Raw genomic sequence first — 25,011 nt, forward strand, 5'->3', positions numbered from 1 at the left:
TGTCTAACCTCTTCTTATTACTCAGACCATTGAGTCCAAACAATGTCCTTGCAAATTTCTTTTGCACTCTTTCCAGTTTAACTTCCTATAGCAAGGTGACAAAAATTGAACAAAATACTCTCAGTGTGACCTCACCAGTGTCCTGTAATAACTGCAATGTCACTTTCCAATCAATGTTTGGAATATTAAAACCCCTATTATACAACCTTATTATGCCTACATATATCTGAGATATCCCTGCGTACGTGTTTCTCAATTGCCCTTTTACTATTGGAAGGCCTAGAGTGCAATCTCATCAAAGTGATCTTTCCTTTGTTTGTAATTTCTACCCACATATTTTCACTGGATGATTTTTCAGAACTATTTTCCCTAGCTACAGCAGTAATGTATTCCTTAATCAAAAACACCACATCCCCTTCTTTCTTGCCTCCTTTTCTATCCTTCCTATAGCATCTAAAATCCACAACTTGTCCATCTTTCAGCCATGTTTCTGTTTCTAAGAATCCCAATCCCATGTCCTGAGTTCATCAGCCTTGCCTGTAAAACCTCTTGCATTGAAATAAGTGCAATTTAGTTCTTCAGAGTTACTACACACTCTGACTCTCTCATCTTTCTTTTCTAATTGACATGCTCTCTTCACATTCAGAACCTTTCCCAATCCTTCTATTTATACTGCTACTTAGAATTCTTCCAATCCTCATCACTATCAGTATAAAGTCCTCCTTAATGCATAAGCAAATCTCCCTAGTAAGATTTGGTCCTTTTCCAGTTTAGGTTAGACCCACCCTTTTTGAACTGGTCTTTTCTATCTCAAAAGACATTTCAATTCTCCAAAAACCTGAATCTCTTTAGTTATTGATTAATTACCTTTAACCTTTTCTTTCTTCCCTTGTTTGAGTTTTGGCATTGGGAGTAAACTTACTACTTTTAAGTTTTTTTTAAAATTTTCTAGCTAACTTCCTAAATTCACTTTGTACTGATTTAATCTTTTCCCTGAAAATGTCATTCCTACCAACGTGAAAATAATTACTGGCTTCTTAATTTGACAATTAACAATATTAGATGAAATTCCCTACAGTACAGAAACAAGCCATTTGGCCCACCAACTCCACACTGACCCTCCAAAGAATAACTCATCCAGACCCATTCCCCTACATTTACCCCTGACTAATAGGCAATTTAGCATGGCCAATTCCCCAGAATGGCACAACTTTGTATTGTGGGAGGAAACCATAGCACCTGATCATCTGGAGGAAACCCACACAGACACCAGGGACAATGTGCAAACTCCACACAGTCACCCGAGGCGGGAATCGAACCCAGGTCCCTGGTGCTGTGAGGCAGCAGCGCTAACCACTGAACCACTGTGCCTACCCTCGGTGCTTGAAATGTTTAGAGACATCCTTAATCCTAGTACCAGGAAAGGAACAAACCATCCTAAATTTACACTCACTCAGTACAGGTAGCTCTTTAAAACACATTCTGATTATTCTGAATTATGTATATTAGCAATTGAAAATTGTTTTGAAACGTATGATTTGGGGCTGGAAGGTTGCTCAGTGGTTAGCACTGCTGCCTCACAGTGCCAGGGACCCGGTTCGATTCCAGCCTCGGGTGACTGCCTGTGTGGAGTTTGCACATTCTCCCCGTGTTTGCGTGGGTTTCCTCAGGTGCTCCGGTTTCCTCCCACAGTACAAAGATGTGCAGATTAGGGAAATTGGCCATGTAAATTGCCCGTAGGAATGTGTCAGTTAGATGCATTAATCGGGGCAAATATAGGATAGGGGAATGGGTCTGGGTGGGTTACTCTTCGGAGGGTCGATGTGGACTTGTTGGGCTGAAGGGCCTGTTTCCACACTGTTGGGATTTGAATTCTAATTGTAATCTGAGAAAGGAATGATAAAATAATACATACTTGGCAAGCAAGAAAAACTGATACATTAATCCTCAAATTTTGTATGATTCTGTCCTCCCTCAATTTGACTGCAAAATGGGAACATGATGGAGTAAAGGCAGCCACTGACAGAACAAGATTGACATCAGAGTAAGTTGATATAGAGGATTTCTGAAGCACAGAATTACTTGAAGAAATGGCAGCAGGTTTCATCAAACAACATTATCAACTAAAGGCACTCTAAAATTACAATTTAAATGATTGTTTAAATATCTAAATATTAATTTATTCAGTTATAGATGTTTTAATCAACTTGCTCAGACATGTTACGATGTACCTTTCGAACAGGTGGGACTTGAACCCGGCCTTCAGGTCCAGAGGTAAAGATACCACCACTGCATCACAATAGCCCCGAAATGATTCATTTATATACTTTAAAAAGGCATTTCAACTTCTTTCCAACAAGGAAAGTGCAAGTGGAAATTTGGACACTGGCAATGAGCACAAAGTAAGGCTGTTCTTTGTGTGCATGTAATTAAGAAAGATATGGTAGTAATGGATCAGGCACTTTTTGCACACATCTAAGACCCATTTCAATATTTTGACTTTTGACTGTGGCAGCCAAATGTAGAGCGATGTCATTTCAGATGAAAGTTGGCCACACAATTTGAAGTGACACTATCTCTCTCCAGAAGCCTTCAAGAGGAGCATGATAACATAATGAAGGAAAGATTATAAAATTTAAGGAAATTGAAGAAAGAGAAATGACAGAAACATTAATAAAGCAGAAAATTAACTTATGCGGCTGTTGATAATTTGAACAATCTTAGATACCATAGAGGTAAAGGGGAACGCCTCGGCCAGCTGTACTGTTTGGCCCTTAACACCAATTAATTTCTAGTTTGTCCCACCTTGTAAAACATGTCTCCTTCTTCCATCAGCTTGCTCAGGAGGATGATCATGATGTCCGGTTTGGAGGTGGCCATTGCCCACGTCGCTGGACCTGTAGTGCACAGGATGCATGAGGGGTAAAACACACATAATGCCAGGGTAGGAAACTATATGAAAAACACCTATAGGAGTATGGTGGTAGAGAACAACTTTATGTTTAGGTATTGTGCCATATAACTATCATTTAAAATGGTGTCATCCTGATTTATTTGGTACAACCAAAAATATTCATAACCCATTAAAAACACATTTGCTTAAAGCATCTTTCACATTAATTAGCTGGTACTTGAGTGGAGGAGAGCAATTTTTTGATTTATAAGAAAATCACTTTCAAAAAAGTGAATTGGGATGTCTTTATTTTACAGAAAATGACAGCGTTAATTAATCCTAGCTATGTATTAGATGAAAATATGGGGATTTAATTTGATTCCAAAAATGTAACTCAACTACTGAGCTGGAACCCAAAACTGTTACTGCCGTTAGATAGGATGGGTGAGGTCAGATAGTATCTGACAATATTCTTTGGATAGTTGTAAATATTGTGCTATTTCCTATATATCAGCTTTCTGTGACCTGTCAAATTGACGTGCAACTTATACAACGTGCAAGCATTTTGAATTTGAAGTCTTTCACTATGGATTTATGTCAAACAAGAAATGGAAATTGAAACATTTAATTTTTCAATATTTTCACAAAGATCCTGGAAGTAAAATATCACTGCTTTGACTCAGCTTCACATTCTGCTGAATGCAGTGTTTGGCACACCAGTCCCCTGTGCCAAACCTCTTTATGCACTATTTTAACAATGTTTGAGATTTTGGAGAAGATTTGTAGCTCAGGCTGTCGGTATACTCGCTAGGGTTTGGTGGGGGGGGAGGGGGTTGGCGTTGTTTTCAGATGATTCGTCACCATACTAGGTGACATCATCAGTGAGCCTCTGGCGAAGTGCTGGTGTTTTGTCCCACTTGCTCTTTATGTAACCTGGTTTGTTATGGTGGGTGATATCGTTTCTGGTTCTGTTTCTGAGATTTTGGTAAATGGGGTCCAAATCTGTGTGTTTGTTAATGGAGTTCCAGTTTGAATGCAAGGCAGTATTTAACTGTTTGACATACAAGCCATTAAGCTGGCAATAAAAGCTATGAGATTCAATTAAATAGATCGTTGCTCAGTCCTGAGGGTAATATACAAACTGCAAACAAAGATAGGTAGCAGTGATGGGAGACAGAGAGATTTACAATGTTTGGCAGAAATACATTAGACTGATAGTTCAATCCCAATTTAGGCAAAGATAGATTTGTGATTCAACAGGTCTATTTGAAAGAAACCTGTTTATCATTCAATTAAACCAAATAAGACATGGCCAGTAATAGGCACAGTGCTTATTCTGGTGCTATCCAGATAGGTTTGATCACAGAAATTGTTCCAAACCGTGTAAGTGAACATGTTCCAAAGATGTGATCTGTAAACTATGCAAAATAATGAAATGGCAGGAATTGCGGCATAGATAACCAACATCATTACAGCATGTCTGGTGAATTTTACACTTGTTAGTGGTGATGTGGTGGAGGAGGAGGAGGAAAGTGTGACATCAAGAGCATTGGGAAATGTATGTTTCTTCATTGGTTACCTAATGTTACGAGACTGCACTGGTAATTTAGTAACCTAGCAAATGTAAAGTGTTACTTTGCTGTACTTTAATGTAACTTTGGTTTATTTAGTGTAAAACAGACTTATAATATATACATTAAGAAGATTTTGATTTTTTTTAGAAAAGCAAATTAAATTATGCGCACAGTTCACTCCTCCTTATTATAACAGGGCGCAAGATTAAACATTGTTCTTCATCATTGGCCTGGTATTCTACCATAAGCACTGTCCTATTATATTTTCTTTTCACAGGATTATAAATGCAGTAAATCAATTTTATAGCATGTCATTTTGACACCATACTAATATTAAAAGGAGGCATATTGAAACAAGAAAATGTACTGCATTCTCAAAAATATTCCTAACCTGCATTTAACGCAAACAGCACTGAAAAGATTGTAACACAGCTAAGATATAATTAAGGCATAGCCAGTTGTATTTTTACAGTAATTGTGAGGCTAACCATCTTCTCATGAAAAACGCCACTTTCAAATAAACATTCAACTGATTAAAAAAATTACAAATTACACAGTAAAAATGGGTTATTTACCAAGGCATCTAGTTTAGAATTGGCTAGCAAGTCAACATTATAATTTGTTTCAGTGACGTCCTTACAAGTGTTTCAAACAGCAGATGAAATGATTACTTTTACAAGGGCTTTTAATGACTCAGTCATACACAGTTGTCTGTGTAAAGGTTGCTCTTTGAGTTTCTTGAACTTATATGAAACAATTCTGGATGAGATTGTGTTACGTTATTTGTGGGAGTGCTTGGAACAGAGACAAATCTCAAGAATTTAATCACTAGCTCTTTAGATCCAAGTCACTTTCAAACCCAGTCATCATCAACACAGTACTGCAAAAATTAAGTGATGAATTGCCTAACACAAGTGTCTGGTTGTGTGATGGGGTCATAGGGATAGGGACATATACTGTAGTCATTGTTCTCAAAGTTATACGAATATTCTGTAATCTGAATCCATTCAGATCTAAGGCATGTCACCTATTTTATATTCAAAGGTTTTTTTTCAAAATTGTGCAGAAGATCCTAGCAGGGTTCAGAAATCAGTAAAGTGTACGTAAATATTTGAAGGACAAGAAATGAGACAGATTGGGGAAGAAGGAATAGTAAAGTTTTCTGGAATTCTCTTTGTAGATTAAGCAGTTACTAAAATTGATAAAAAAAACTGAAGAATAACAAAAAGAGCTTCCATTTACAGACTGCCTCCTCATTTGCTTAGGACCAGCCCATATTCTTTAAATGAAGTGTACTGACTAGTGTAATGTTAGTAAATTCAGCATCCTATTTGCAGAAAACTATAATTGGTTTGTTAGAATAGACAACAGCATTATGATAAACATGGCATCAATACAATGAGACAAAATATGTCCATAATGTTCACTATTACAACCAATCCAGAAAGAGAATTTATAAACCAAATCACGGTTTACTATGCTACTATTTATCAAATAAGTTGTCCTCTACAACAGTCCTATTGGTTGCTTTCATTGGGAGTAACTAAATAAAAAAACGTTTTTCATGCTGTCCAGAATGAACTGGAGAAAGGCAAAAAGAAAATCAAATCAAACCTCGAGGACGACTTGGGAGTGTTTGACAACCTTTCCAAGTGATGAATAAATGATTTAAAAAAAGGGGGAAAAGGGTATAAAAAAATTGTGAAGATGAAAAACAAAGAACAAAAAAAAGCAGTGAGCAAGCAGCAAAGCCAGTGCACCAGCAAATCATTGTACAAAAACATAGCCAAGGCACAGTGTCTGAAGCAGATGCACATAAAGCTGTCTAAAGCATATGGGTTACATCTAGAAGCAGCTGTTCCAAAGCTGGAAGAATCCAGTGGACATGGGACCTTGGTCTCAAGACATTTAAAAAAATCAAGCCCTCACTGCTCTAACTTACATATAATACATGCACAGAAGCAAAATCCAAAAAAAGCATCGATTAGTTACACATTTTGATCTAACATATGATTGACATTGAGGACCCCACATAAACCTAAAATAGTAATGGATTAAATTTTCTCTGATCCCACTTTTACTACTTCTAACCATTTTGCACAAAATACGTCTACCAACATTTAATGGCTACTTTTGGCTTTGGAAATATGGCATGAATGAGATCAGATTTGTCTTCTTGTACGATCACTGTCGCTAAAATATACAAAGTCTTTCAAAAATAAGTAGTGAGGACACTGAAAAGGAGACCCCAGAAGTACAGTAAGAAACAACTTACTAGTTAATGGACAAACAGAAGATAACCAGAAGTAGAACATGATCAGTAGAGTAACATCAAAGGCTAACACAAATAAAAATGCATATCTTTTTCATCAGTAGAGCCAAAGTAAAGAACTGTTCATTCATCCACTCATTCCTAACAAAGATATAATAAAAAAATTGTTGACGTTTGTGAAGTCACCAGCATTCAAATATTTGGATTTGAAAGTGACAACTATTTTGACAACCTTAAAGTAAAAGGCTTCTAAGTAGTTTTCAGTGTACAGAACTCTTTATAACCCCATAAATGAAGAAAAAAAAATAATATTGGCTTTGTTTTTCTTGCTTCAGGAAAACCAAGCTATGGTAGGTTTCTCTTTCTCTATGGCCTAACCTGCAGGATGGATATGTAATTCACTAGGCAATTTGTCAGTTTTCTAAATATTGGTTTTATGTAAGTATCTGCTAAGCTCCTGAGTCAAAAAAAAGTCTCAGCATCAAAAGAAGGGCTTGCCAGTGAGCTTAAATTTAGGGGTCACAAGCTAAAGGTCAAAGGTTGCTGTGGAGCGCTAACCAAGTTGTACTCTAACAGACTCTTGCTCTCAGTTCTCAAAAGTATTGTGAAAATTTTCAAGTCTCAAAATGGGATCACAATTGGAAAAGAAAAGCACTGTTCCAAATATTTTAACATTTTCAATACATAATGGAAATAATTATCTAGCTCCATTTATCGCACTAAAACTTCAAGAATGATAATAAACTTGTCATGACATATAACATATTTAAATGCACAGTGTTTGATGTGGGCTGAATTAATACTAAGGTGTCACAAGGTTATAATCTAGATGATCAAATCCTTTCAGAAATTGCATTGGACATGGTATCTGCCAGTTAAGTTTAAAGATTTATGCTGAAGAATATGATGCTACGTTAGTGGAGTGTTGAACTGTATAGAGAGAGATCAGCAGCCCTGTTTTAGTTTCTTTAGAGATCTTCACACACAGTTTCATCTTAAGACTGCTCGTTTGACAGGGTAGCACAGGAAAGCATATGGCCTAGAAGACAAGCAGATGACTTGAATGGAGTTGGTCTCACTCTCTTCATTATAACCCATTTTCAAATTAAATGAAAATTTTAAAAATGCAATACTGATAGCATATGCTGCACGTACGCGAGCAGTTCCAAAGCTGTGCTGATGATACTTCTGAGAGTTCAGTAATGGAGTCTTACACAAATTCTGCTTCTGCCATTGGTCATATGCATTGGTTGACTTCATAAAGACTCAAAATACTTAGATCAACTAAGATAGGTAATTTTGATTCATAACCACACGATCCAGGTGAATAAGGGCATATATACATGAATAAATCTTATTAAATGAGGTGGTACTTGGGGTGTTGTGTTCAGTTTTGGTCACCTTGTTATAGGAAGGATGTTATTAAACTGGAAAGAGTGCAGAAGAAATTTACAACGATGGTATCAGGAATCAATGGTCTGAGTTATAGGGGGAGGTTGGACAAGCTCGGACCTTTTTCTTTAGAGCAAAGGAGTTTTGAGGGGGACCCGGGATCTTATAGAAGTGTGTAAGATCATGAGAGGCATGGTTAGGGTGAATGCACTGTCTTTTTCCATGGGTTGGGGAATCAAAGACATCAATTTAAGGTTAGAAGGGAAAGAATAAAAGGGAACCTGAGGGGCAACATTTTTACACAGAGGGTGTTACAGATATGGAATGAGCTGCCAACGGATGTGGTTGACAACATTTAAAAGGCAATTGGACAAATACATGGATAGGAAAGGATTAGAAGGATATGGGCCAAGTGCAGGGAAATGGGGTAAGTGTGGTCATTTTGGTCGGCATGGACCAGTTTGGGCCGTCTCCGTGCTTTAGGACTCTATAACTCTATCAATGACGTTTTCTGAATTCCATAACTTAGAATCAGCAAATTCAGAATCAAGTTTCTCTCAGTTAACTCTGTCACACTATTTCCATGAATGCTGCCATTATAAAACTGTGACACAATCATTATGTAGTAGCAATCTGCCCAAGAGCAGGTCCTCTGCTCATTTATCCCTGACTTGCAGTCTTGTGCTTTCTTCTTCAGTTGCTCTTAAGAGCCTTCCTATCAAGGTTTAACAAGTTTTGTGACTAGCAACTAGATGAAGATGGTTTTCTCTTGCTTGTGCGCGCTTAAGGGAAACACACTTCTTCTTCCTGAAGGATCCTCCACCTTTAAGTAGCCATTCACAAATACTCTATCCAAAATCTGTGAAACCCAGTTTTTGACTGATTGTGCTTAATGAACGACAGGCTGAAATTTTCAGCAGGCTTATATGAATCCTATATATGAAACACATCGTTGGAGAGGTCTACTTAACTATTCACAAAATTATAATTCATCAGATTCGTGAAAATCTGTGAAATATATACTTGATAAACATATTTTGATTATATAGCATGCAGACACTGTGGAAAATATATTTTCGATGTCATGTAGTTTTTTTCATATAAAACTCTGCTGCTCTAATGTATAACATATATGATAATGGCTTAAATGCAAAACATTGGCTTTCTTTCATACACATAAAGCTTATATCATTAAGATGACGAAAAATAAGACAATATTTTCTTTACATAGTCCCATTTTAAATACTTAGCTTTGGTCTAACAGTTCTTTAATTACCAGCTTAACTTTCACGCACATTTGTTAACCAGATGCGCTGATATATTGTACAATGTTGTTAATTAGTACATTAAGTATTGAACACTAAATGAGTATAGTATGCAACAAAACCTTCATATAAAATGGCAACATTGACAGGTGGTTCATCAAATAAGACTTGCACAACATAAAAACCGTGAATAAATGAAGTTGTAGATGAAAGACAAATGGATTCTCAAAGCAGCATTTCGCAATTAATGATATAGTTTGAGGGGAAATTGTAAATCGAGTTTCTAAGATTTTGTTCTTTTTGCAGAAGTAAATTCAAGATAAATGTTACCATGTGCATGGATCAATTCTAATGCATTCCCATCATCAAGTATTCCATATCCAGAGATCTGACAACAAGGATTTTATAAAACAGGACACAAGATAGGCTAGCAGAATGGGCAGATAAGTGGTAGCTGGAATTTAATATGGGAAGGTGTGAGGAGAAACAATTTACCTAAAGTTATAGAAAGAGTTAATGACATAGTTCAAAAGAATGTACAAGGTTGGCAGGGCACACAGTGAGAAACTAGCAAACTGTGATATCTTGGGATTTATAAAGTAACTGCAGTGAGTGTACTTTTAGTTCTGCAGTTTACTCATTGGAAAGAGTCATTTTGAACTATACAGTTATGTCTTGTACTCTCTAGAAACCCGCCATCTTCTATTTCCACGATCAACCAAATGTACTATAGCATTTGCCAACAACTTGTCCCTTCAGAGATTTTGAAGCTCTCACCATGCTGTGCCCTTGACTAGGATGCTATCAACATCACTCAAACCCACAAGAAAAGATGCAAACATATATCATGTAGGTAATTGCTATGGGGTTAGTAATGGTCTGCCAAGAAGCTTCTAGTTCAGTATGAATATTGAAAACGATGGGACACAACACAGAAAGCGAATAACACTAAAATTAAAATATTGCCAACAAGGTAATAATTTATAAAGATGATATACCATACATTGGAAGTACAACCTACACTTACCTTCCTTTTTAACTATGGTTCATGAGCATTAATCATAACAGTGAACTTTGTTGTTGCTTACATATAGATAAATTGAAAGGGACTTCAGGAATTTGCAAAATAATTACCTGAATGGCAATATGTGACGTAATCAAAAACTGCAAGTTTATTGTGACCTCTTCAGGAATCACCAATGCCATTAATAAAAAGAAACCTCACAACCGTAAATACAATTCTGCCTTTTACAGAGAGGCATTAAACACAAAACATAAAAGCAAGGAAGTAACATTGAATTTGTCCAGAAGTGTGATTGGAGTTGTTGAGAGCCAGAGATAGCGCAAAGCAATGACTCATGAGAGTATTACAAACAAGAGGAGGTTATATTTCAAAATAAAGGATTTAAGAAAATGTATCTTAAGGAAAGAATCAAATAGAGATTTCTAGAACAGTGAGAATTTTTAAGAGGGTAAATAGCAATTATCATTATTGGAAGAATGAAGATTGAAGGTGGAATACATTTTCTTCCCCACAGTGTCAATGAAACAGGGGAAGCTTTACCACAAGTGGCTCAGAAAGCAGAGACTGTCAGTACCATTTAACAGTGAACTAGACAAGTATTTGAAGAAAAATACAAAGAAAAGAAGAATGAAAAGCAGAAGCAGGAAGAGAGCTCTAGTTAAACAGCTAGTAGGCTGAAGTATGATACAGTACTATAAGTTGTATGTTTCCATTGAAAGAACCATTCTGACTAGGTTGACAGCAATATTCAATATAGCCAACTTTTAAAGTTACTTTTTTTTAAAAACAGGTAAGAAGATCAGTAATAGGCTCCTCAATAAGTGAGTGAATGCATCATATACTGTTGCATTGAGCACAAATGTGAGGAACATCTCACTTTTAATTCCCAGTTAATGTTGGCAGAACAGGGATACAACAATTAGCAGCAGAATCTTCCTTTATGCAACAAGGGGAAACATAGGAGTGACAAGTTGAGTATTTCCTACTTGGAAATAGTCTTATTCCCTTGGCTGTTGAGCTAAGACATTTTCTAGAAACTGGGAGAGGATAATTAAGCTTGGTTGTGATTGCCTCTCCTATCAAATTTATTAGACAAAAGTGAGGACTGCAGATGCTGGAGATTAGAGTTGAGTGTGTGGTGCTGGAAAAGCCGTGCAAGTCAGGCAGCATCCGAGGAGCAGGAGAGTAGACAGTTCGGGCAAAAGCCCTTCATCAGGAACATCCTGATGAAGGGCTTTTGCCTGAAACCTCGACTCTCCTGCTCCTCAGATGCTGCCTGACCTGCTGTGCTTTTCCTGAACCATATTTCCATATCAAATATATTGTCAGCGCTCATCTCCTGAAAGATTGTTAGTGTTTGTTGTAGGACAAGTAAGGGTAAAATTGAGGAAGCAAGGCTACAGTTGGCACTATAGTCTTGAATATCCTGTTACACTTCAACTGAACACTTTCCAAGAAGATTGATTACATCTATAAAGATTATCTATTAATCCACAGCAAAGCAGCACAAGCAAAGGCTTTAAGGAACCCAGTATATCACATAACTGCTGCTCTGGCCAGTGTCCTGGATACTGATGAAAAGTGCGACAGGGAAATGTGTTAAGATTTGTTGCTTTGTCTGGACTGTCCTAAGTATGCAGTGAGCATTCTGCTTTCCTGCTTACCAACTTGGAGCAAGAGATTGAACTTTAAGGAATTGCTCTGTATTGAAATGAAGTCAATAGTCAATCTGTTGGTCAATCTGTTTTAACTGTGTTACATTCATTGGATCTGGATTAAGACAGCCAATAGTGCAAGAGCTCCCTGATTCATGACTTTCTATTTACAAATAAAAGATTGATTACTTTTAAACGCATGAATTGTAGATGTTTACTAGAGATCACTAAACAGAAGAAGCCAACTCTAATGTGTGATAGACATTTAACTTAATTCAACTATATCATATTGAACAATAATTTCTGAGTAAAGATGAGATAGCATGATGTTCATTCAAAACTTCCAGTTACAAGAATTGAGGGATTCTCTTGTACTAGTGAACTCAGAGGCATGAAGCAGCAATTAGTGCCAAATACTTAACTGGCATTTTCCAAAAGAGTAGACTACAAAATTCATGAGAAATTATGAAAAAAAAGGGCTCCTAACTTGTGAAAGCTGTAAAAGAGAGAAAAACTCTGAAGAAATGTACAAAACATTAGGTGACATAGAAGAGTTTAATCATGATTGCCTACAATCATGCAAGATAGGGGAACAAATTGGGAAAAGAAAAGTTCTTAATTGATGTCAGCAAGTGCTTCCTTGCAGAAATAATGATTATCTTGTGGAATGGTCTTCTGGATGGGATAACGAAGGCGAAATATCTGAACTTATTCAAAGAGGCATTCAGATGCTGTGATGAGAAGATCGTGGAAAGTGAATCAATGACCTTCTTCAACTCTGTGTGTTCTTGTGCTCTTTTGTGATATTTCTGGTTCTATTCAAGCCTGAACAAGCCTACAAAATAAAACTATAATGAAGATAAAACTCATCCCATCACTTAAAATCAATTAGAAAAGTTTGAAGTTAACTGGATACCCGAAAGAAAAGGCACAAATAAACTGAAAGGAAACCTTGTAGAAGTACAAAGACGAAGTGGCCTGTGATAGATATGTGGGCACTGATGAAAGGTTTTGCACTTCGGTACATCAAAAGAGTGAAACTTATTGTGGCATCCAAGAGAATCTTTTGCAGCAACTGAAACAGATTTTTGTGGACCTTGTCATGACAGAATCAGATTCTAACCCCACTCTTTGCCCACATTAAGAGAAATTGTCCCACAACGCTGTGATGCAAGAAGGAATGAACTTTCATTTATGTAGTTCCTTGTCAGGTGCTGATAATGACCCAGAGGGCTCCACATAAATTAACTGATTTTCAAGTGTAGTAACTGTCGTTATTTAGTGTGAAGTCATAGTAATAGCTAACAAATTTACTCTGCAAATACTGATACTTTTGGTAAACACTGGCCTAACTTCCAAAAAAACCATGTACTCAAAGGAGAACAGTGCTATTGTTGCAGATAATATTTTATTAGTATACAGCAACAGAACTAATGAGTTAGTAAGTCAACAAATACAGAAAAGTACAGAAAGCAAATGACAGAGGGACAGAAATCTTATGATCTTGTAAATCTAACGATACGTCGAACTGGTACGTTGATTTCCATCCAAAGTCTTAGCATGGTGTTAAGTATTAGATCAGATTATACTGAAGAGATACTAAGAGCAAAGAAGTGTCCAAACTTTTGTCCATGGGTCACATATAGCTCCCAAGTCTGCGAAAACAGTTCTCAAAGCCCAGAGATTCAATTATATTTGTGCTTATTCTTTTTATTGTCTGACATATCTTTTTCAACTTTGTAGGTAGAAGATTGGAAAGGCTGTGTGTAGCAGTGTTAGCCGATGGTGGATAAACCTTGTATCCGAATCACAATTTGTTGGCATCAAGGCTGCTGGGCAAACATGTTAGTGGTCCATGCATACTTGAAGCTTGGACACTCTTTAGGAGTAAAATAACAGCAGGAAGTTGGGAATAGACAGGAACATCAATTTATGCCTGGGCAAGTAAACAACAAAGAATAAAGCTGGGAATTATTAACATTCCCAGAACCATGTATTCTTAAAGCTTCTTTTTCCTAGTGATGTAGCAAAGTAAAACATTTTTCATTCTATTCTCTCGAAATCTTCTCCAAATGTTTGGAAATTTAAGACATTACAGTCAATCCAAAATAGAGTTCTATTAAGTATTTAAAATGTCCAATATATTTTATTCCAGATTTAAAATCTAATTTAACGTTTACAAAGAACTCACATGTACTGTTGATGACTTTGACATGATAGGCAACATTGGACATGCTTTTAAACAATCTTGAATTTTAGTGACATTACTTTTAATAAGTTGCCACTAAGTGGCTTTTCTGAATATCTTGCCAATTATTTAGTTAACATTGCATTCACATTGTCCCCATCGAAATGAAATAGCTGGGAATTGCACATACAACTATTCCAGAAAAATCTTCCTTGATTGTAATGAATTTGTGGCATGAATCCAAAACATTTTGCTTTAAGTGTCTCCATGCATGTTGGCATCCTTTTACTTTGCCTCACTGGAAAACTCTAACTGTTGTTTCATTTTATCAATGGCAACATGCATGGCATTTTGTTTTGTTGTATCAGTGTTATTTCACAGGAATACTTTACTACACCAGTGCAAACTTACTGACCAACTGCAGGAGGACTTAGGAAAAAAAAAGATTGATATTTAGAAACATTTACTTAAAAACTGGAAAACAAAAGCTGTTGGACTGCTGGAAATTTATAACAGTTTTAATTTCCTGTGGTGTGATTTGATTGGAGGAGGATCATTTGGACTCAGCTGTCAAACACAAAAATTCATAAACGTGTTTCATCTGCACAGGCTTTCTAAACAGGTATTTTGATCTGAAAATCCCAATTATAATAAAATATAAGCTGCTCTACTTGTTTCAGGTGTAAAATGCAAGATAAGCCAGCATCCCATTTACTTTCTAGCTTTACACATAAGCTCCTTCAGGTTTTCACATCAGAGCATGCCAGACTAATCTGGAATATCAGCATCCACATTACCATGATTTACAATATTGAAATACAGTGACTTCAAGGTCAGTGCAGTGTACATCACAGTGAGATGCATGAAATCGGAGTCTAATTTAGCATTGATGATGTTAACGTTCACAGGTTACTCTTTAAATGTGACACCAAAGGCTGTACATGCTGCTCCATATTAATGTTCCCAAAATAGAAAAGTAATCTATGAATATTAAATCGATGGTATCTGAATGAACTATCTGAAAATGCATGTGGCAACTCTTCGAAATATCTCCCGCAGAAGTGAATAGAAACTTGCTTTCCCCCTAAAAACTCATTTCAAACCTAGTCTTCCACGTTAATGAAAAGTGTATCTTTTCCGATATCAGAAATGGCACTCATTGCAGGGAGGAGGGACTGTCTCTAAGACGCCTACCTATCTTGGCTCCTTTCTTCAGGAGGGTGACCACCACAGCTGTATTGCGGCACCCCACTGCTCTGTCCAAAGGTCTCATGCCACTGTAGTCCACATGTTCAATCATTGCTCCATGATCCACAAGGTATTGCACCTGTCACCAAGTGTAAGAAAAAAATACATGTCAAGTGCTTAAAGAGTCTGGTAATTTTAGATCAAAGATCTATTATTTTGGTCAGGAAATATAGTATTTATATAAAACATATATATTATATAATATATTATTTTAGAAACTCGATGACCTCAATTTTCATTGCAGAGTTTTGAAATTAACAGACATGAGAGAGGGACCATAAATATATAGTGCTAAAACACCACCCTACAAACACACAAGAAATGGTAGCAGAGTCACTGAACAGTAATCTAGAAAACTGCAGGATCAATGGTCGAGATAGCAAGAGAGTTGACAGTTGACCATGTGCAAGTCCTGATGTACCTGACTTACATGGGAGACAGTCCAAAGTTTAAACGTCTGATGGGCAATTAACCAGCATTCGGAATCCTCCTAAAAAGTCACCAACACTAAGTCAAAGTAAGAGTCTTCAGAGAGTTTTGACTTACTGATCTGAACAATTACTCAAGAAATGGTAGAGGATTAAAATCTGGCACCTGAAAAAGGCATGCCACCACTAACTCTTCCTCCACACCCAATGACATCTTCCAACCTGACCTGATCTAGTCACCCGACACCCTCCATAACTCACCAAAATACTCTCTAATCCAACTCCCCAATCTGATCCTAATGACCTGACCTCACTAAGCAACTCCCCGTTATAACCTCACCACATGATCCATCTCCAATCTGACCCCTACCCGACCTCATGCATCATTACCACCATACCCTCTTGCCATCTCACCCACCATCATATGATCCAGATGTCTGCTTGTCCATGTGCTACCTAAACCAGATACTACACCAACTTATCAACTTAGGATACTCCCACCTCCTACATGGATTCATTAAGAATCATTAAACAAGATTGACTGTTAAATAAGAATCATTAAATAAAGATGTTATTAAAATTTTAAAGAAATAAAAAAAATGAATCAATGAAAATTACATTAATTACTTAAAAGAACAAAAATAATAAAAAGCTGTGTAATATATGAAAAATGTGATAGAAGTTTCATTAAATTTACCAGTGCTATTTAAATCTTTTTTACAGCTTGTTGCTGCGCTTAAATGGTGTCATAGGAGCCTGGCCTTGTTTCCCTTGCACTGTATTGAGGCATACCTGACTCGCTGGGTTGGGAGGTCTAGTGAGTGGCCAGCAATAGGAAACTGGTTGTAAGAAGCATTGACAGATAAGTGAGCAGACTTTTCCTATAATTGATATCAGTTGGATGTTCTGGGTCCAAGTATCGTGAATTAATTGAACCAGCGTCTTAGATTTGGATCTTTGAAACAAACACAAAGCTTCAGTGGTGGTTTTTACAACCTCACTTCTTAAAAGTCCTTAAATCCTGTCTGTACAGTACATCTTATTTACAAAAATCATCTTTCCCTTTCTGAATATTAAGAGTTCAGAGAAAAAAAGTATGAAAAGTATTTCTCATCAATGTCATATGTAATGAAAAAATAATGCATTGGTCATTACACAGCTTGAGAATGTTGTTACACTATCGCTCCCTGAAACACATAAACATATTTAGAACCCCATTACAATAGCTTGTGAATTAGGGTTCAAATGAGACAGTGTTGTTTAAGTTTCAAATATGATCACAGTTGCCTACTAGGCCAAGGATCTAGTTAGAAATACTTGCTTCTATGACACTGTACATAGCTAATCAATGTCAAGAAGCACAAAAGTACTGCTCTTTTTGATAGTCAAGTCTGATATTTTTGCACAGTTGAAAGGAAGTGATGGCTTTTACAATTTTACCTAATTTAATATTAAAGCAGGTTAGTAGGACTTGAAATTTGAGAAAAAACATTCTAATAATCTATAAAATGAAGTAATCTAGCCTCACTGTACTTCCTAGCTCCTATCCCTAAGAATTGAGAAGGAACATCTTCAACCAGAGGGTTGTTAATCTGTAGAATTCCTTGCCTAGGAAAGAAGTTTACGCCACTTAGCAAACGTTTTTAAAGCTAACGTTGAAAAATAATGGAATTAAGGGATACGGTGAGAGCACGAGTCGGTGGATCTGAGTCCACGAAAAGATCAGCAAAGTCTTATTGAAAGGTGGAGCAGGCTCGAAGGGCTGGATGGCCTACTCCTGCTCCTAGTTCTTATGTTCTATTCCTCTCCACAATCTTGGCTGGAAAAAAAGGTAGAGAAAAATTCTACAATATCAAAAGTAAAGTACAATGAACATTTGTAATTGAAGAATGTTAACTTATGCACATTATCTGAGATACTTACAACATCAGCATCACCATAAAATGCAGCAAGATCCAGAGGTGTCCGTCCATTTTTGTCTGCATGGTCTGTAGCAGCACCTCTTTCTACTAGGGACTGAACCACTGGCAAGTGACCCTTCAGACAAGCCCAGCTGAGGGCAGTTAATCCCTCTTTATCCATGAGTGAAAGTGCTGCTCCTGTTGAACACAGAACATACAATTAAGAGTCATTTTGTCTTCTGGCATGGCCTTCATCACTAAGAGTGCAAGAGCCTTTCTTTAACCTCAGATTCTGAATAACTAACACTAAAAACATCACTGACTTACTCAGAAAAAAAATCAATTTAAGCAAAACTCAGATATATACAAAAAATACTTTCAATAGTACTTCTGAACTGGCATTGATTATATGCTTTTTTCTCAGGTCATTTGAAGATGTGATCTAACTCATTGACTAATGGAATGTTCATAATCAATATGTTCTACAAACACAGCGTTGCATTTTTGTATTTCATACATAAACAAATTCTAAAGCCTGAATGAGGATTTCAAGAAAGGCTAAATTGCTGACACCACCACTATTGACAGTGCAATCTCTGAGCACTTAAGCTGGAACTTTACTGCCCCACTCAGTCGCAGCATGGCAGGCAGGAAGGGCTGTCGAATTGTACAATCCATGGCATGTCAGCAACATTGCTCCCTCTGGCTACTACCACAGTTGCAGTTAGGAGAGACTGAGAGTGGAATCTTGCTCCCTGGCAAAATGATGAGAACATTTCTTGTTCAGCAATCAAACTGTTCAAGTTGATTGACTTTCAATTGAATTTTGCATGACACACAATTAAATGGCCACCTCCAGAATTTGTATCCAGTTAGGTGGTGCAGGCAGGATGACCCGTTAGACATCCTGCTGAGAACTATTTTAAAGGGTCATTAGCAGCAGTAGACAGGATTTTGTGGGTTGCTCATTTTAAGACATAAATGGTGGAAGATAATGGGTGACAGATGGAGAAGTGCACGTCACAAGGTAATGCTGGAAGCAGCATGTGCATGGAGACAGTGATCTTGCCAGACAGTTCTGTCAACTTTGCTAAATTCTAGAGAAGGTGAGCATTGTGCAGTTGATGAATATGGATTCAGTGCTGGACATGATTAAGGTGAGTGCTATGTAAGGCTCAAACAGTGGCTAGCGTTCGCCTTTGAGGCACACAATACAGATACTTTCTGCTGAAAGTCACCTTAATGATGGTATGTTTTCATTAGTGGAAATTTTGTTGACGGTTGTGAAATTCTTTACAGGACATTACAGTACCTTATCCAACTGGCAACACCTTACCCTCTCTGATTTGATTGCCAGACAGCTGCCAAAGACCTGCAACAGGGACATCTCTATCCACCAGAGACATGTACTCAACAGAATCCATTGAGAGGCTACCACCAGATCCACTTGAAAAATGGCCTGCATGACACTTCATGGCTAGGCTGGTCACCTCACCTCAGGATGTCAACAGGATTAAGGTTGGCTTCACACCATCTCCACCCAAAGTGAAGGGGCCCCAGCAGCCATGAGAAGCAGCGCCATTATACAGTGAGCTGGGGTGGGACTTGGAGATAATGGCAATCAGCAAAAAGGGACACCCGGTACCCCTCACCACCACCCCCCAACACACACACACACACACACACACACACACACACACACACGTTTTAAGTTACCAATACTGGAATTTAGTCATTAAACATATTTTATGTCACCTCAGGGAGTATAGGTATAATATTTTTTCCTTCCTAATGGAGACCCTATGGAACCAAAATCCAGTTTCACAGTCAATGTTTCACTTAAAGTCTTTTCATCTGAAGTCCCAACTTTCAGCAATGTAACCCTGACTTTAAGTGAGGACATCCTGTACATGAAACCACACAGAAAAATGTCTCCTCAGATTGCATAACCATTCAGCAGTCACTTGAGAAAAGGCTGACTTAACACTCTTCATCCCACAGTAACCGCCTTCTTAATGTACCAACTTGTAAAGTGAATACTGTAGTCCAAGAATTAGAACTTTGTCTTTTTTCATTGTAACACAAGAAAGCTTACAACCTTAAGGAGAGGCTGGACTGGCATTATTGGTCATCCTTCCACCAATGGAAGATGCAGTAAGAATCGGTAAGATAGCAGCAGTGTGAGCTGCTATTGAGATTGGAGTGCCTCAGAGACTGATTACAAGGATGATGTGTCACACATGCCTTGGATCTATCTGTGCAGTTATTTTTATGAAACTGTTCACAATCAGCATTTGAAATCTCTCAGATTTACATAAAGCACTGACAATTGTGCTTTTTTAAATCTCCTGCAGGAACACTCCCGAAGGCTGTGTGAGAGATGAGGGAAGAGTCCACTCTTAGTGAAAAAGCATTATCTGGAGCAAGTTTCATTAGGAATCACACACACCTTCTGCCTGTGAAATAATACTTGATGTGCCCAGTATCACAGATTTATAAACCCTGGCACCAAGTGAATAACACTTCATAGGGGAGCAGGTGCTGGAGGAAGAGTCAACTAGACACCTCCCAAAAGAGGCCTGAGGAAACAGCTATATTCCCCACCTTGACACACATGCTGAGCTTCAAGACATATAAACTTAAGTAGGTGATTGTTGAGCAGTGAAGACTGTGTGCAGTGATCTATTAAAACTCCCAGAGACAGTCTGCTTCCTTTAAGGTAGAAGAATCCATCTTGGCCATAAGTGTCACACTGTCTCCAATATCTGAGCACTTTGCCAACTCATGTAGAGTTATATGTGGCAGGCTAATGAGTAGATACAGACGCATAACAAAGTCCTTTAAATGATGGTGCTGATGTTGAGGGATATTGAGCTTTGATTCAAATGCAGCCAAGTGTGCACACTTGGTTACCAGGGAAGTGCAGGTCAGCCTTGAGAGGGGATAGGTAGATTGGGACAGTGCCTCATTAGTGGCTTTCCTCAAGGCAATGCGAGTCATTCTCCTTTCCTTTGATAGAGACACAGGACCGCAGGTGCCGAGACAATGTCTATGAATCTTGAACCTGTACTTCTTGTTGAGGTGCTCATTAAATGAGGCAGGTTCCTACTATGCTCCCTTTGCACCCCACTTAAGGAGAGCAGATGTGTTCCTAAGGCAGGAGGCACAGTAAGAAGACCTGCAACACTGGCTAGTAACCTGACTGGGGGAAATGGTCACTGCTCAGTTAGGAAGCCAACTGCATGGATGCATCAAAGTGACAGAATCTCAAAAACTTGCCAAAAACTGAAAACTAAAGAAAGCTACGGCTGTAGTAGCCAGCACTGTGGAAGGGAACCATTAAAGAGGAATGGATTTGAACACAGCTGGGATTCTTTTAATGACTAGACTCATTCATTGGACCAATGACAGAATGTAATGATGACCCACCAGCCTCCTGCTTAGAGGCAGCCTCCAAATAGGCACAGGAGTCCATGTGCCGGGGTGATGGTGGTGGTGGTGGTGGTGGTGGTGGGGGTGGGGGTGGGGGGTGGGGGGGGGGGGGGGGGAGTGGTTTGTTCTGGTTGGTCCAATGAAACAAAGGTGCTGGCCAAGAACCAGAAAGGTTATTGGCCCAATTACCTGCCTTCATCCAAGAAATGTGTCGCTCGTTCTCATGGCAGTCCAGAAAACCTGCCCAGAATGGGGACAATGTTCAGTGAGACATAATAACATGTAAATATCCTAATTTTCCTGGCATCCTCTTCTCAATCGCCACCTGTGTTGTGGAACTACTGACTCTTGAACCCATGTTTGGGCATTCATCTTGAGTGTCCACTTTGTTATAGCAATCACTTTTAGTGGTAAGTGATAAACTTTTATTTCAAAGAATGATATTTATTTCCCAAGAAGTGCCATGATGCTGTTTATTTCTGTCCCATATTGAACATGGGAAAAGTAAAGGAATGGGACTCCTGGATGACAATGTCTTGTGAAGAACATGATGTCTTCTTGTGGTGAGTAGCCCGATTTGCATGAAGTGAAAGTATGTGAATCTATATTGGGAGTCATGATTTGGAGATGCTGGTGTTGGACTGGGGTATACAAAGGTAAAAATCACACAACACCAGGTTATAGTCCAACAGGTTTAATTGGAAGCACACTAGCTTTCGGAGTGACGCTCCTTCATCAGGTGATCTTCACCTGATGAAGAAGCCTCGCTCCGAAAGTTAGTGTGCTTCCAATTAAACCTGTTGGACTATAACCTGGTGTTGTGTGATTTTTAATTTTATATTGGGAGTGGCAGGGTATCAGACAGTTGTGGATAGCATGAGTACCAACTGTCCTCAGTTGAAGTCTGTCTTGCTGAGGGCATCACAGATCTCATTCCCATGGACCTTTGTCAACTAATACTTCACAGCCAGAGCTACCACAGCACAGGCAGATGGCTCAGGGTACATTTTTTCCTCCTCCTCTGAGGATGCAGAACCAGTCACATACTGAGGATGGGAAATCTGGTGTTTCCAACTTAGGTAAAGATTATAAGGGTACGAAGATTGAGTCAAAGTGCATTGGGAAAATAGGTTTTAAAAAAGTATAATGGCAGATCTATAAAGGAGATTATTCATAATTCTCACCAACGGTATATTTTATTGAGAAAGGAGAAAGTTAAGAGAATAATGCACCATCTGTGGCTAACTTTAAAAAAATCAGGATGGTATTAAATTGAAAAAATAAGGCTTACCCAAGGCATAAAAGATTAATGGCAGGCTGAAAGATTGGGTAATTTTAGAAATCAACAAAGGATAACAAAAATAAAAGAATGGCTAAAGTAAGCTTTGATCCCTCAGAAAATAAGACTGGTGAATTAATAAAGGGAAACAAAGAAATGGCAGAGATGTTGAACATGTTTTGTACGCCTTCACACTAGAAGACACAAAGAGCATTCCAAGAGCAGTAGAACATCAATGGGGAAAAGAGAGGGAAGACCTTAATGAGGCTAATGAGAGAAAAAACTACTAGGAAAACTAATGAGACTAAAGGCTGACAAGTTCCTCAGTCCTGATAACTTCCATCCGAGGGCTTTAAAGAATTAGCTGCAGAGATAATAGATACATTGGCTATAATCTAAGAGTCTGCAAATTCTACAATGGATTGGAAAACATACATAACAAGTCTGTTCAAAAAAGAAGTGATACAGAACTCAGAGTAGTATAGATAACATATATCATTGGGAAAATATAAAAATCCTTTATTAAAGAGGTAGTAGAAATTCATAAAATTATCAGGAAGAATCAACATAGTTTTGTGAAAGGAAAACTCACTACAGTCCTTTGAGGGATTAACAAGAAGGGATAGATTAGACTTAGACTTAGACTTACAGTGTGGAAACAGGCCCTTCGGCCCAACAAGTCCACACCGACCCGCCGAAGCGCAACCCACCCATACCCCCACATTTACCCCTTACCTAACACTACGGGCAATTTAGCTTGGCTGATTCACCTGACCCGCACATCTTTGTGACTGTGGGAGGAAACCGGAGCACCCGGAGGAAACCCACGCAGACACGGGGAGAACGTGCAAACTCCACACAGTCAGTCGCCTGAGTCGGGAACTGAACCCGGGTCTACAGGCGCTGTGAGGCAGCAGTGCTAACCACTGTGCCACCGTGCCGCCCACTAATAAAGGATAGATAAAGGGGAACAAGTAGATGCAGTGTCTTTGAATTTCAAGAATGGATTTGATAAATTTATACCCAAGGGAAAAAGAATCTAAAGGAATCTCTCACTTAAGATGATGAGAATTTATTCCTCTCAGAGAGTCATTCGCCATTGAAATTCTCTTTCAAAAAGACCAATGGAGGCTAGGTCATTGAATATATTCAAGTCTGAGTTCAACAGAAGTTTGAAGGTTGTCATGAGTCATAGGGAAAGGCAGGGAAATGCAGTTATGGTTAATAAATCTTAATAAATGGCACAGCAGACTTGAACAGCCAACTGTTACTCCTATTTCTTATGTACTTACAGATCAATCTGTATGAGCAGCACTTTGAGGAAGCGCTTTGAATGGCCACATAGATGCAATCAGTTGGCTTCTGAACCTGAGGGAATCCTGCAATTCAGGCTATTCCTAAGCTGCCTAAGACTAATTGACCAGAATGGAGGGAAAAGTGGCATATTCAGGCCCTTCTCTGTTACTTGCATTCTGTAATTATGGGTGTTGATTGGGAAAGTCTTTGCACATTTGACGCTAAAGCCTGGCAAGATCTGGAAGCAGACATTTTCAGGGCAACTGTAACCTTAACCACTTCAGGTCCAGGATGTACACATGTTGTTGAGGCCTGAGGTCATCTTCTGAAAGGCTGCACGTATTTCCAATCACCTGCCATGACAGGTGCAGCTTTCTACCATAATGCTCTAAAGGGTCAAGAAAGTTGAGTCGTTACTGATATATCTTCACACACTCAAGAATCCGATGAGGGCAACACTTTGTCTGCTGCTGTATTGCTGTAATATCTGAGGCTAGCGGTGCCCCTCATTCTGTTGCTCCTCCTCTGGGACCCAACTGATCAGTGAATGCATGGACTCAACGTCTGGACATCGGGTGGTGATGGCCTAGTAGCATTATTGCTGCCTTGTTAATGCAGAGACCCAGATAATATCCTGGGGACAGAGTTCAAATCCCACCACGGCAGTCGGTGAAATTTGAATTCAATAAAAATCTGGAATTAAGATTCTAATGATGACTATGAAACGATTGTCAGAAAAACCATCTGGTTCACTAATGTCTTATAGGGAAGGAAACTGTGATCCTTACCTGGCTAGCATGTGACTCCTGACTCTCAGCTATGTTGTTGATTCTTAATTGCTCTCTGGGCAATTGGGGATGAGTAATAAATGCAGGCCCAGCCAGCGACACCTTCATCCCATGAATGAATTAAAAATAAAGCCATTCCATTCAGCTGGCAATAAAGCCCAGTTGGTTATTGGCAGTTTATGCTATTACATGGCACCTGAACTGACATCTACTTGATTAATTAGATCATCCATCTAGAATAGCAATTCCTCATCAGAGAGCTCTGGCTGTGTAAGTGAGCATTCTTACTGCTTTTACCTTTATACAGCTGACTCAATGTCAGTTCCAATTGATAATAGCTTTGCACAGTGCAACATCTTCAGCTACGTTGCTGGGA

At 38.4% G+C, this 25,011-nt stretch overlaps 1 protein-coding gene across 5 annotated transcripts in view; it reads right to left on the reverse strand.

The window, feature by feature from the left end:
• The window catches only part of LOC132830691 (protein TANC2), a 996,151-nt gene that overhangs the window by 34,862 nt on the left and 936,278 nt on the right, over positions 1–25,011 (reverse strand). For all 5 annotated transcript variants that reach the window (XM_060848498.1, XM_060848499.1, XM_060848500.1 and 2 more), the window contains 3 exons: positions 17,863–18,038; positions 15,458–15,590; positions 2,806–2,897 (listed from right to left, as the gene is read on the reverse strand). In XM_060848498.1, coding sequence (XP_060704481.1) covers positions 2,806–2,897; positions 15,458–15,590; positions 17,863–18,038 — 401 coding nt within the window. The remainder of the gene's footprint in view (positions 1–2,805; positions 2,898–15,457; positions 15,591–17,862; positions 18,039–25,011) is intronic.

The sequence above is a fragment of the Hemiscyllium ocellatum genome, chromosome 32 (assembly GCF_020745735.1).
Source record: "Hemiscyllium ocellatum isolate sHemOce1 chromosome 32, sHemOce1.pat.X.cur, whole genome shotgun sequence".
NCBI classification, from domain to species: Eukaryota; Metazoa; Chordata; class Chondrichthyes; order Orectolobiformes; family Hemiscylliidae; genus Hemiscyllium; species Hemiscyllium ocellatum.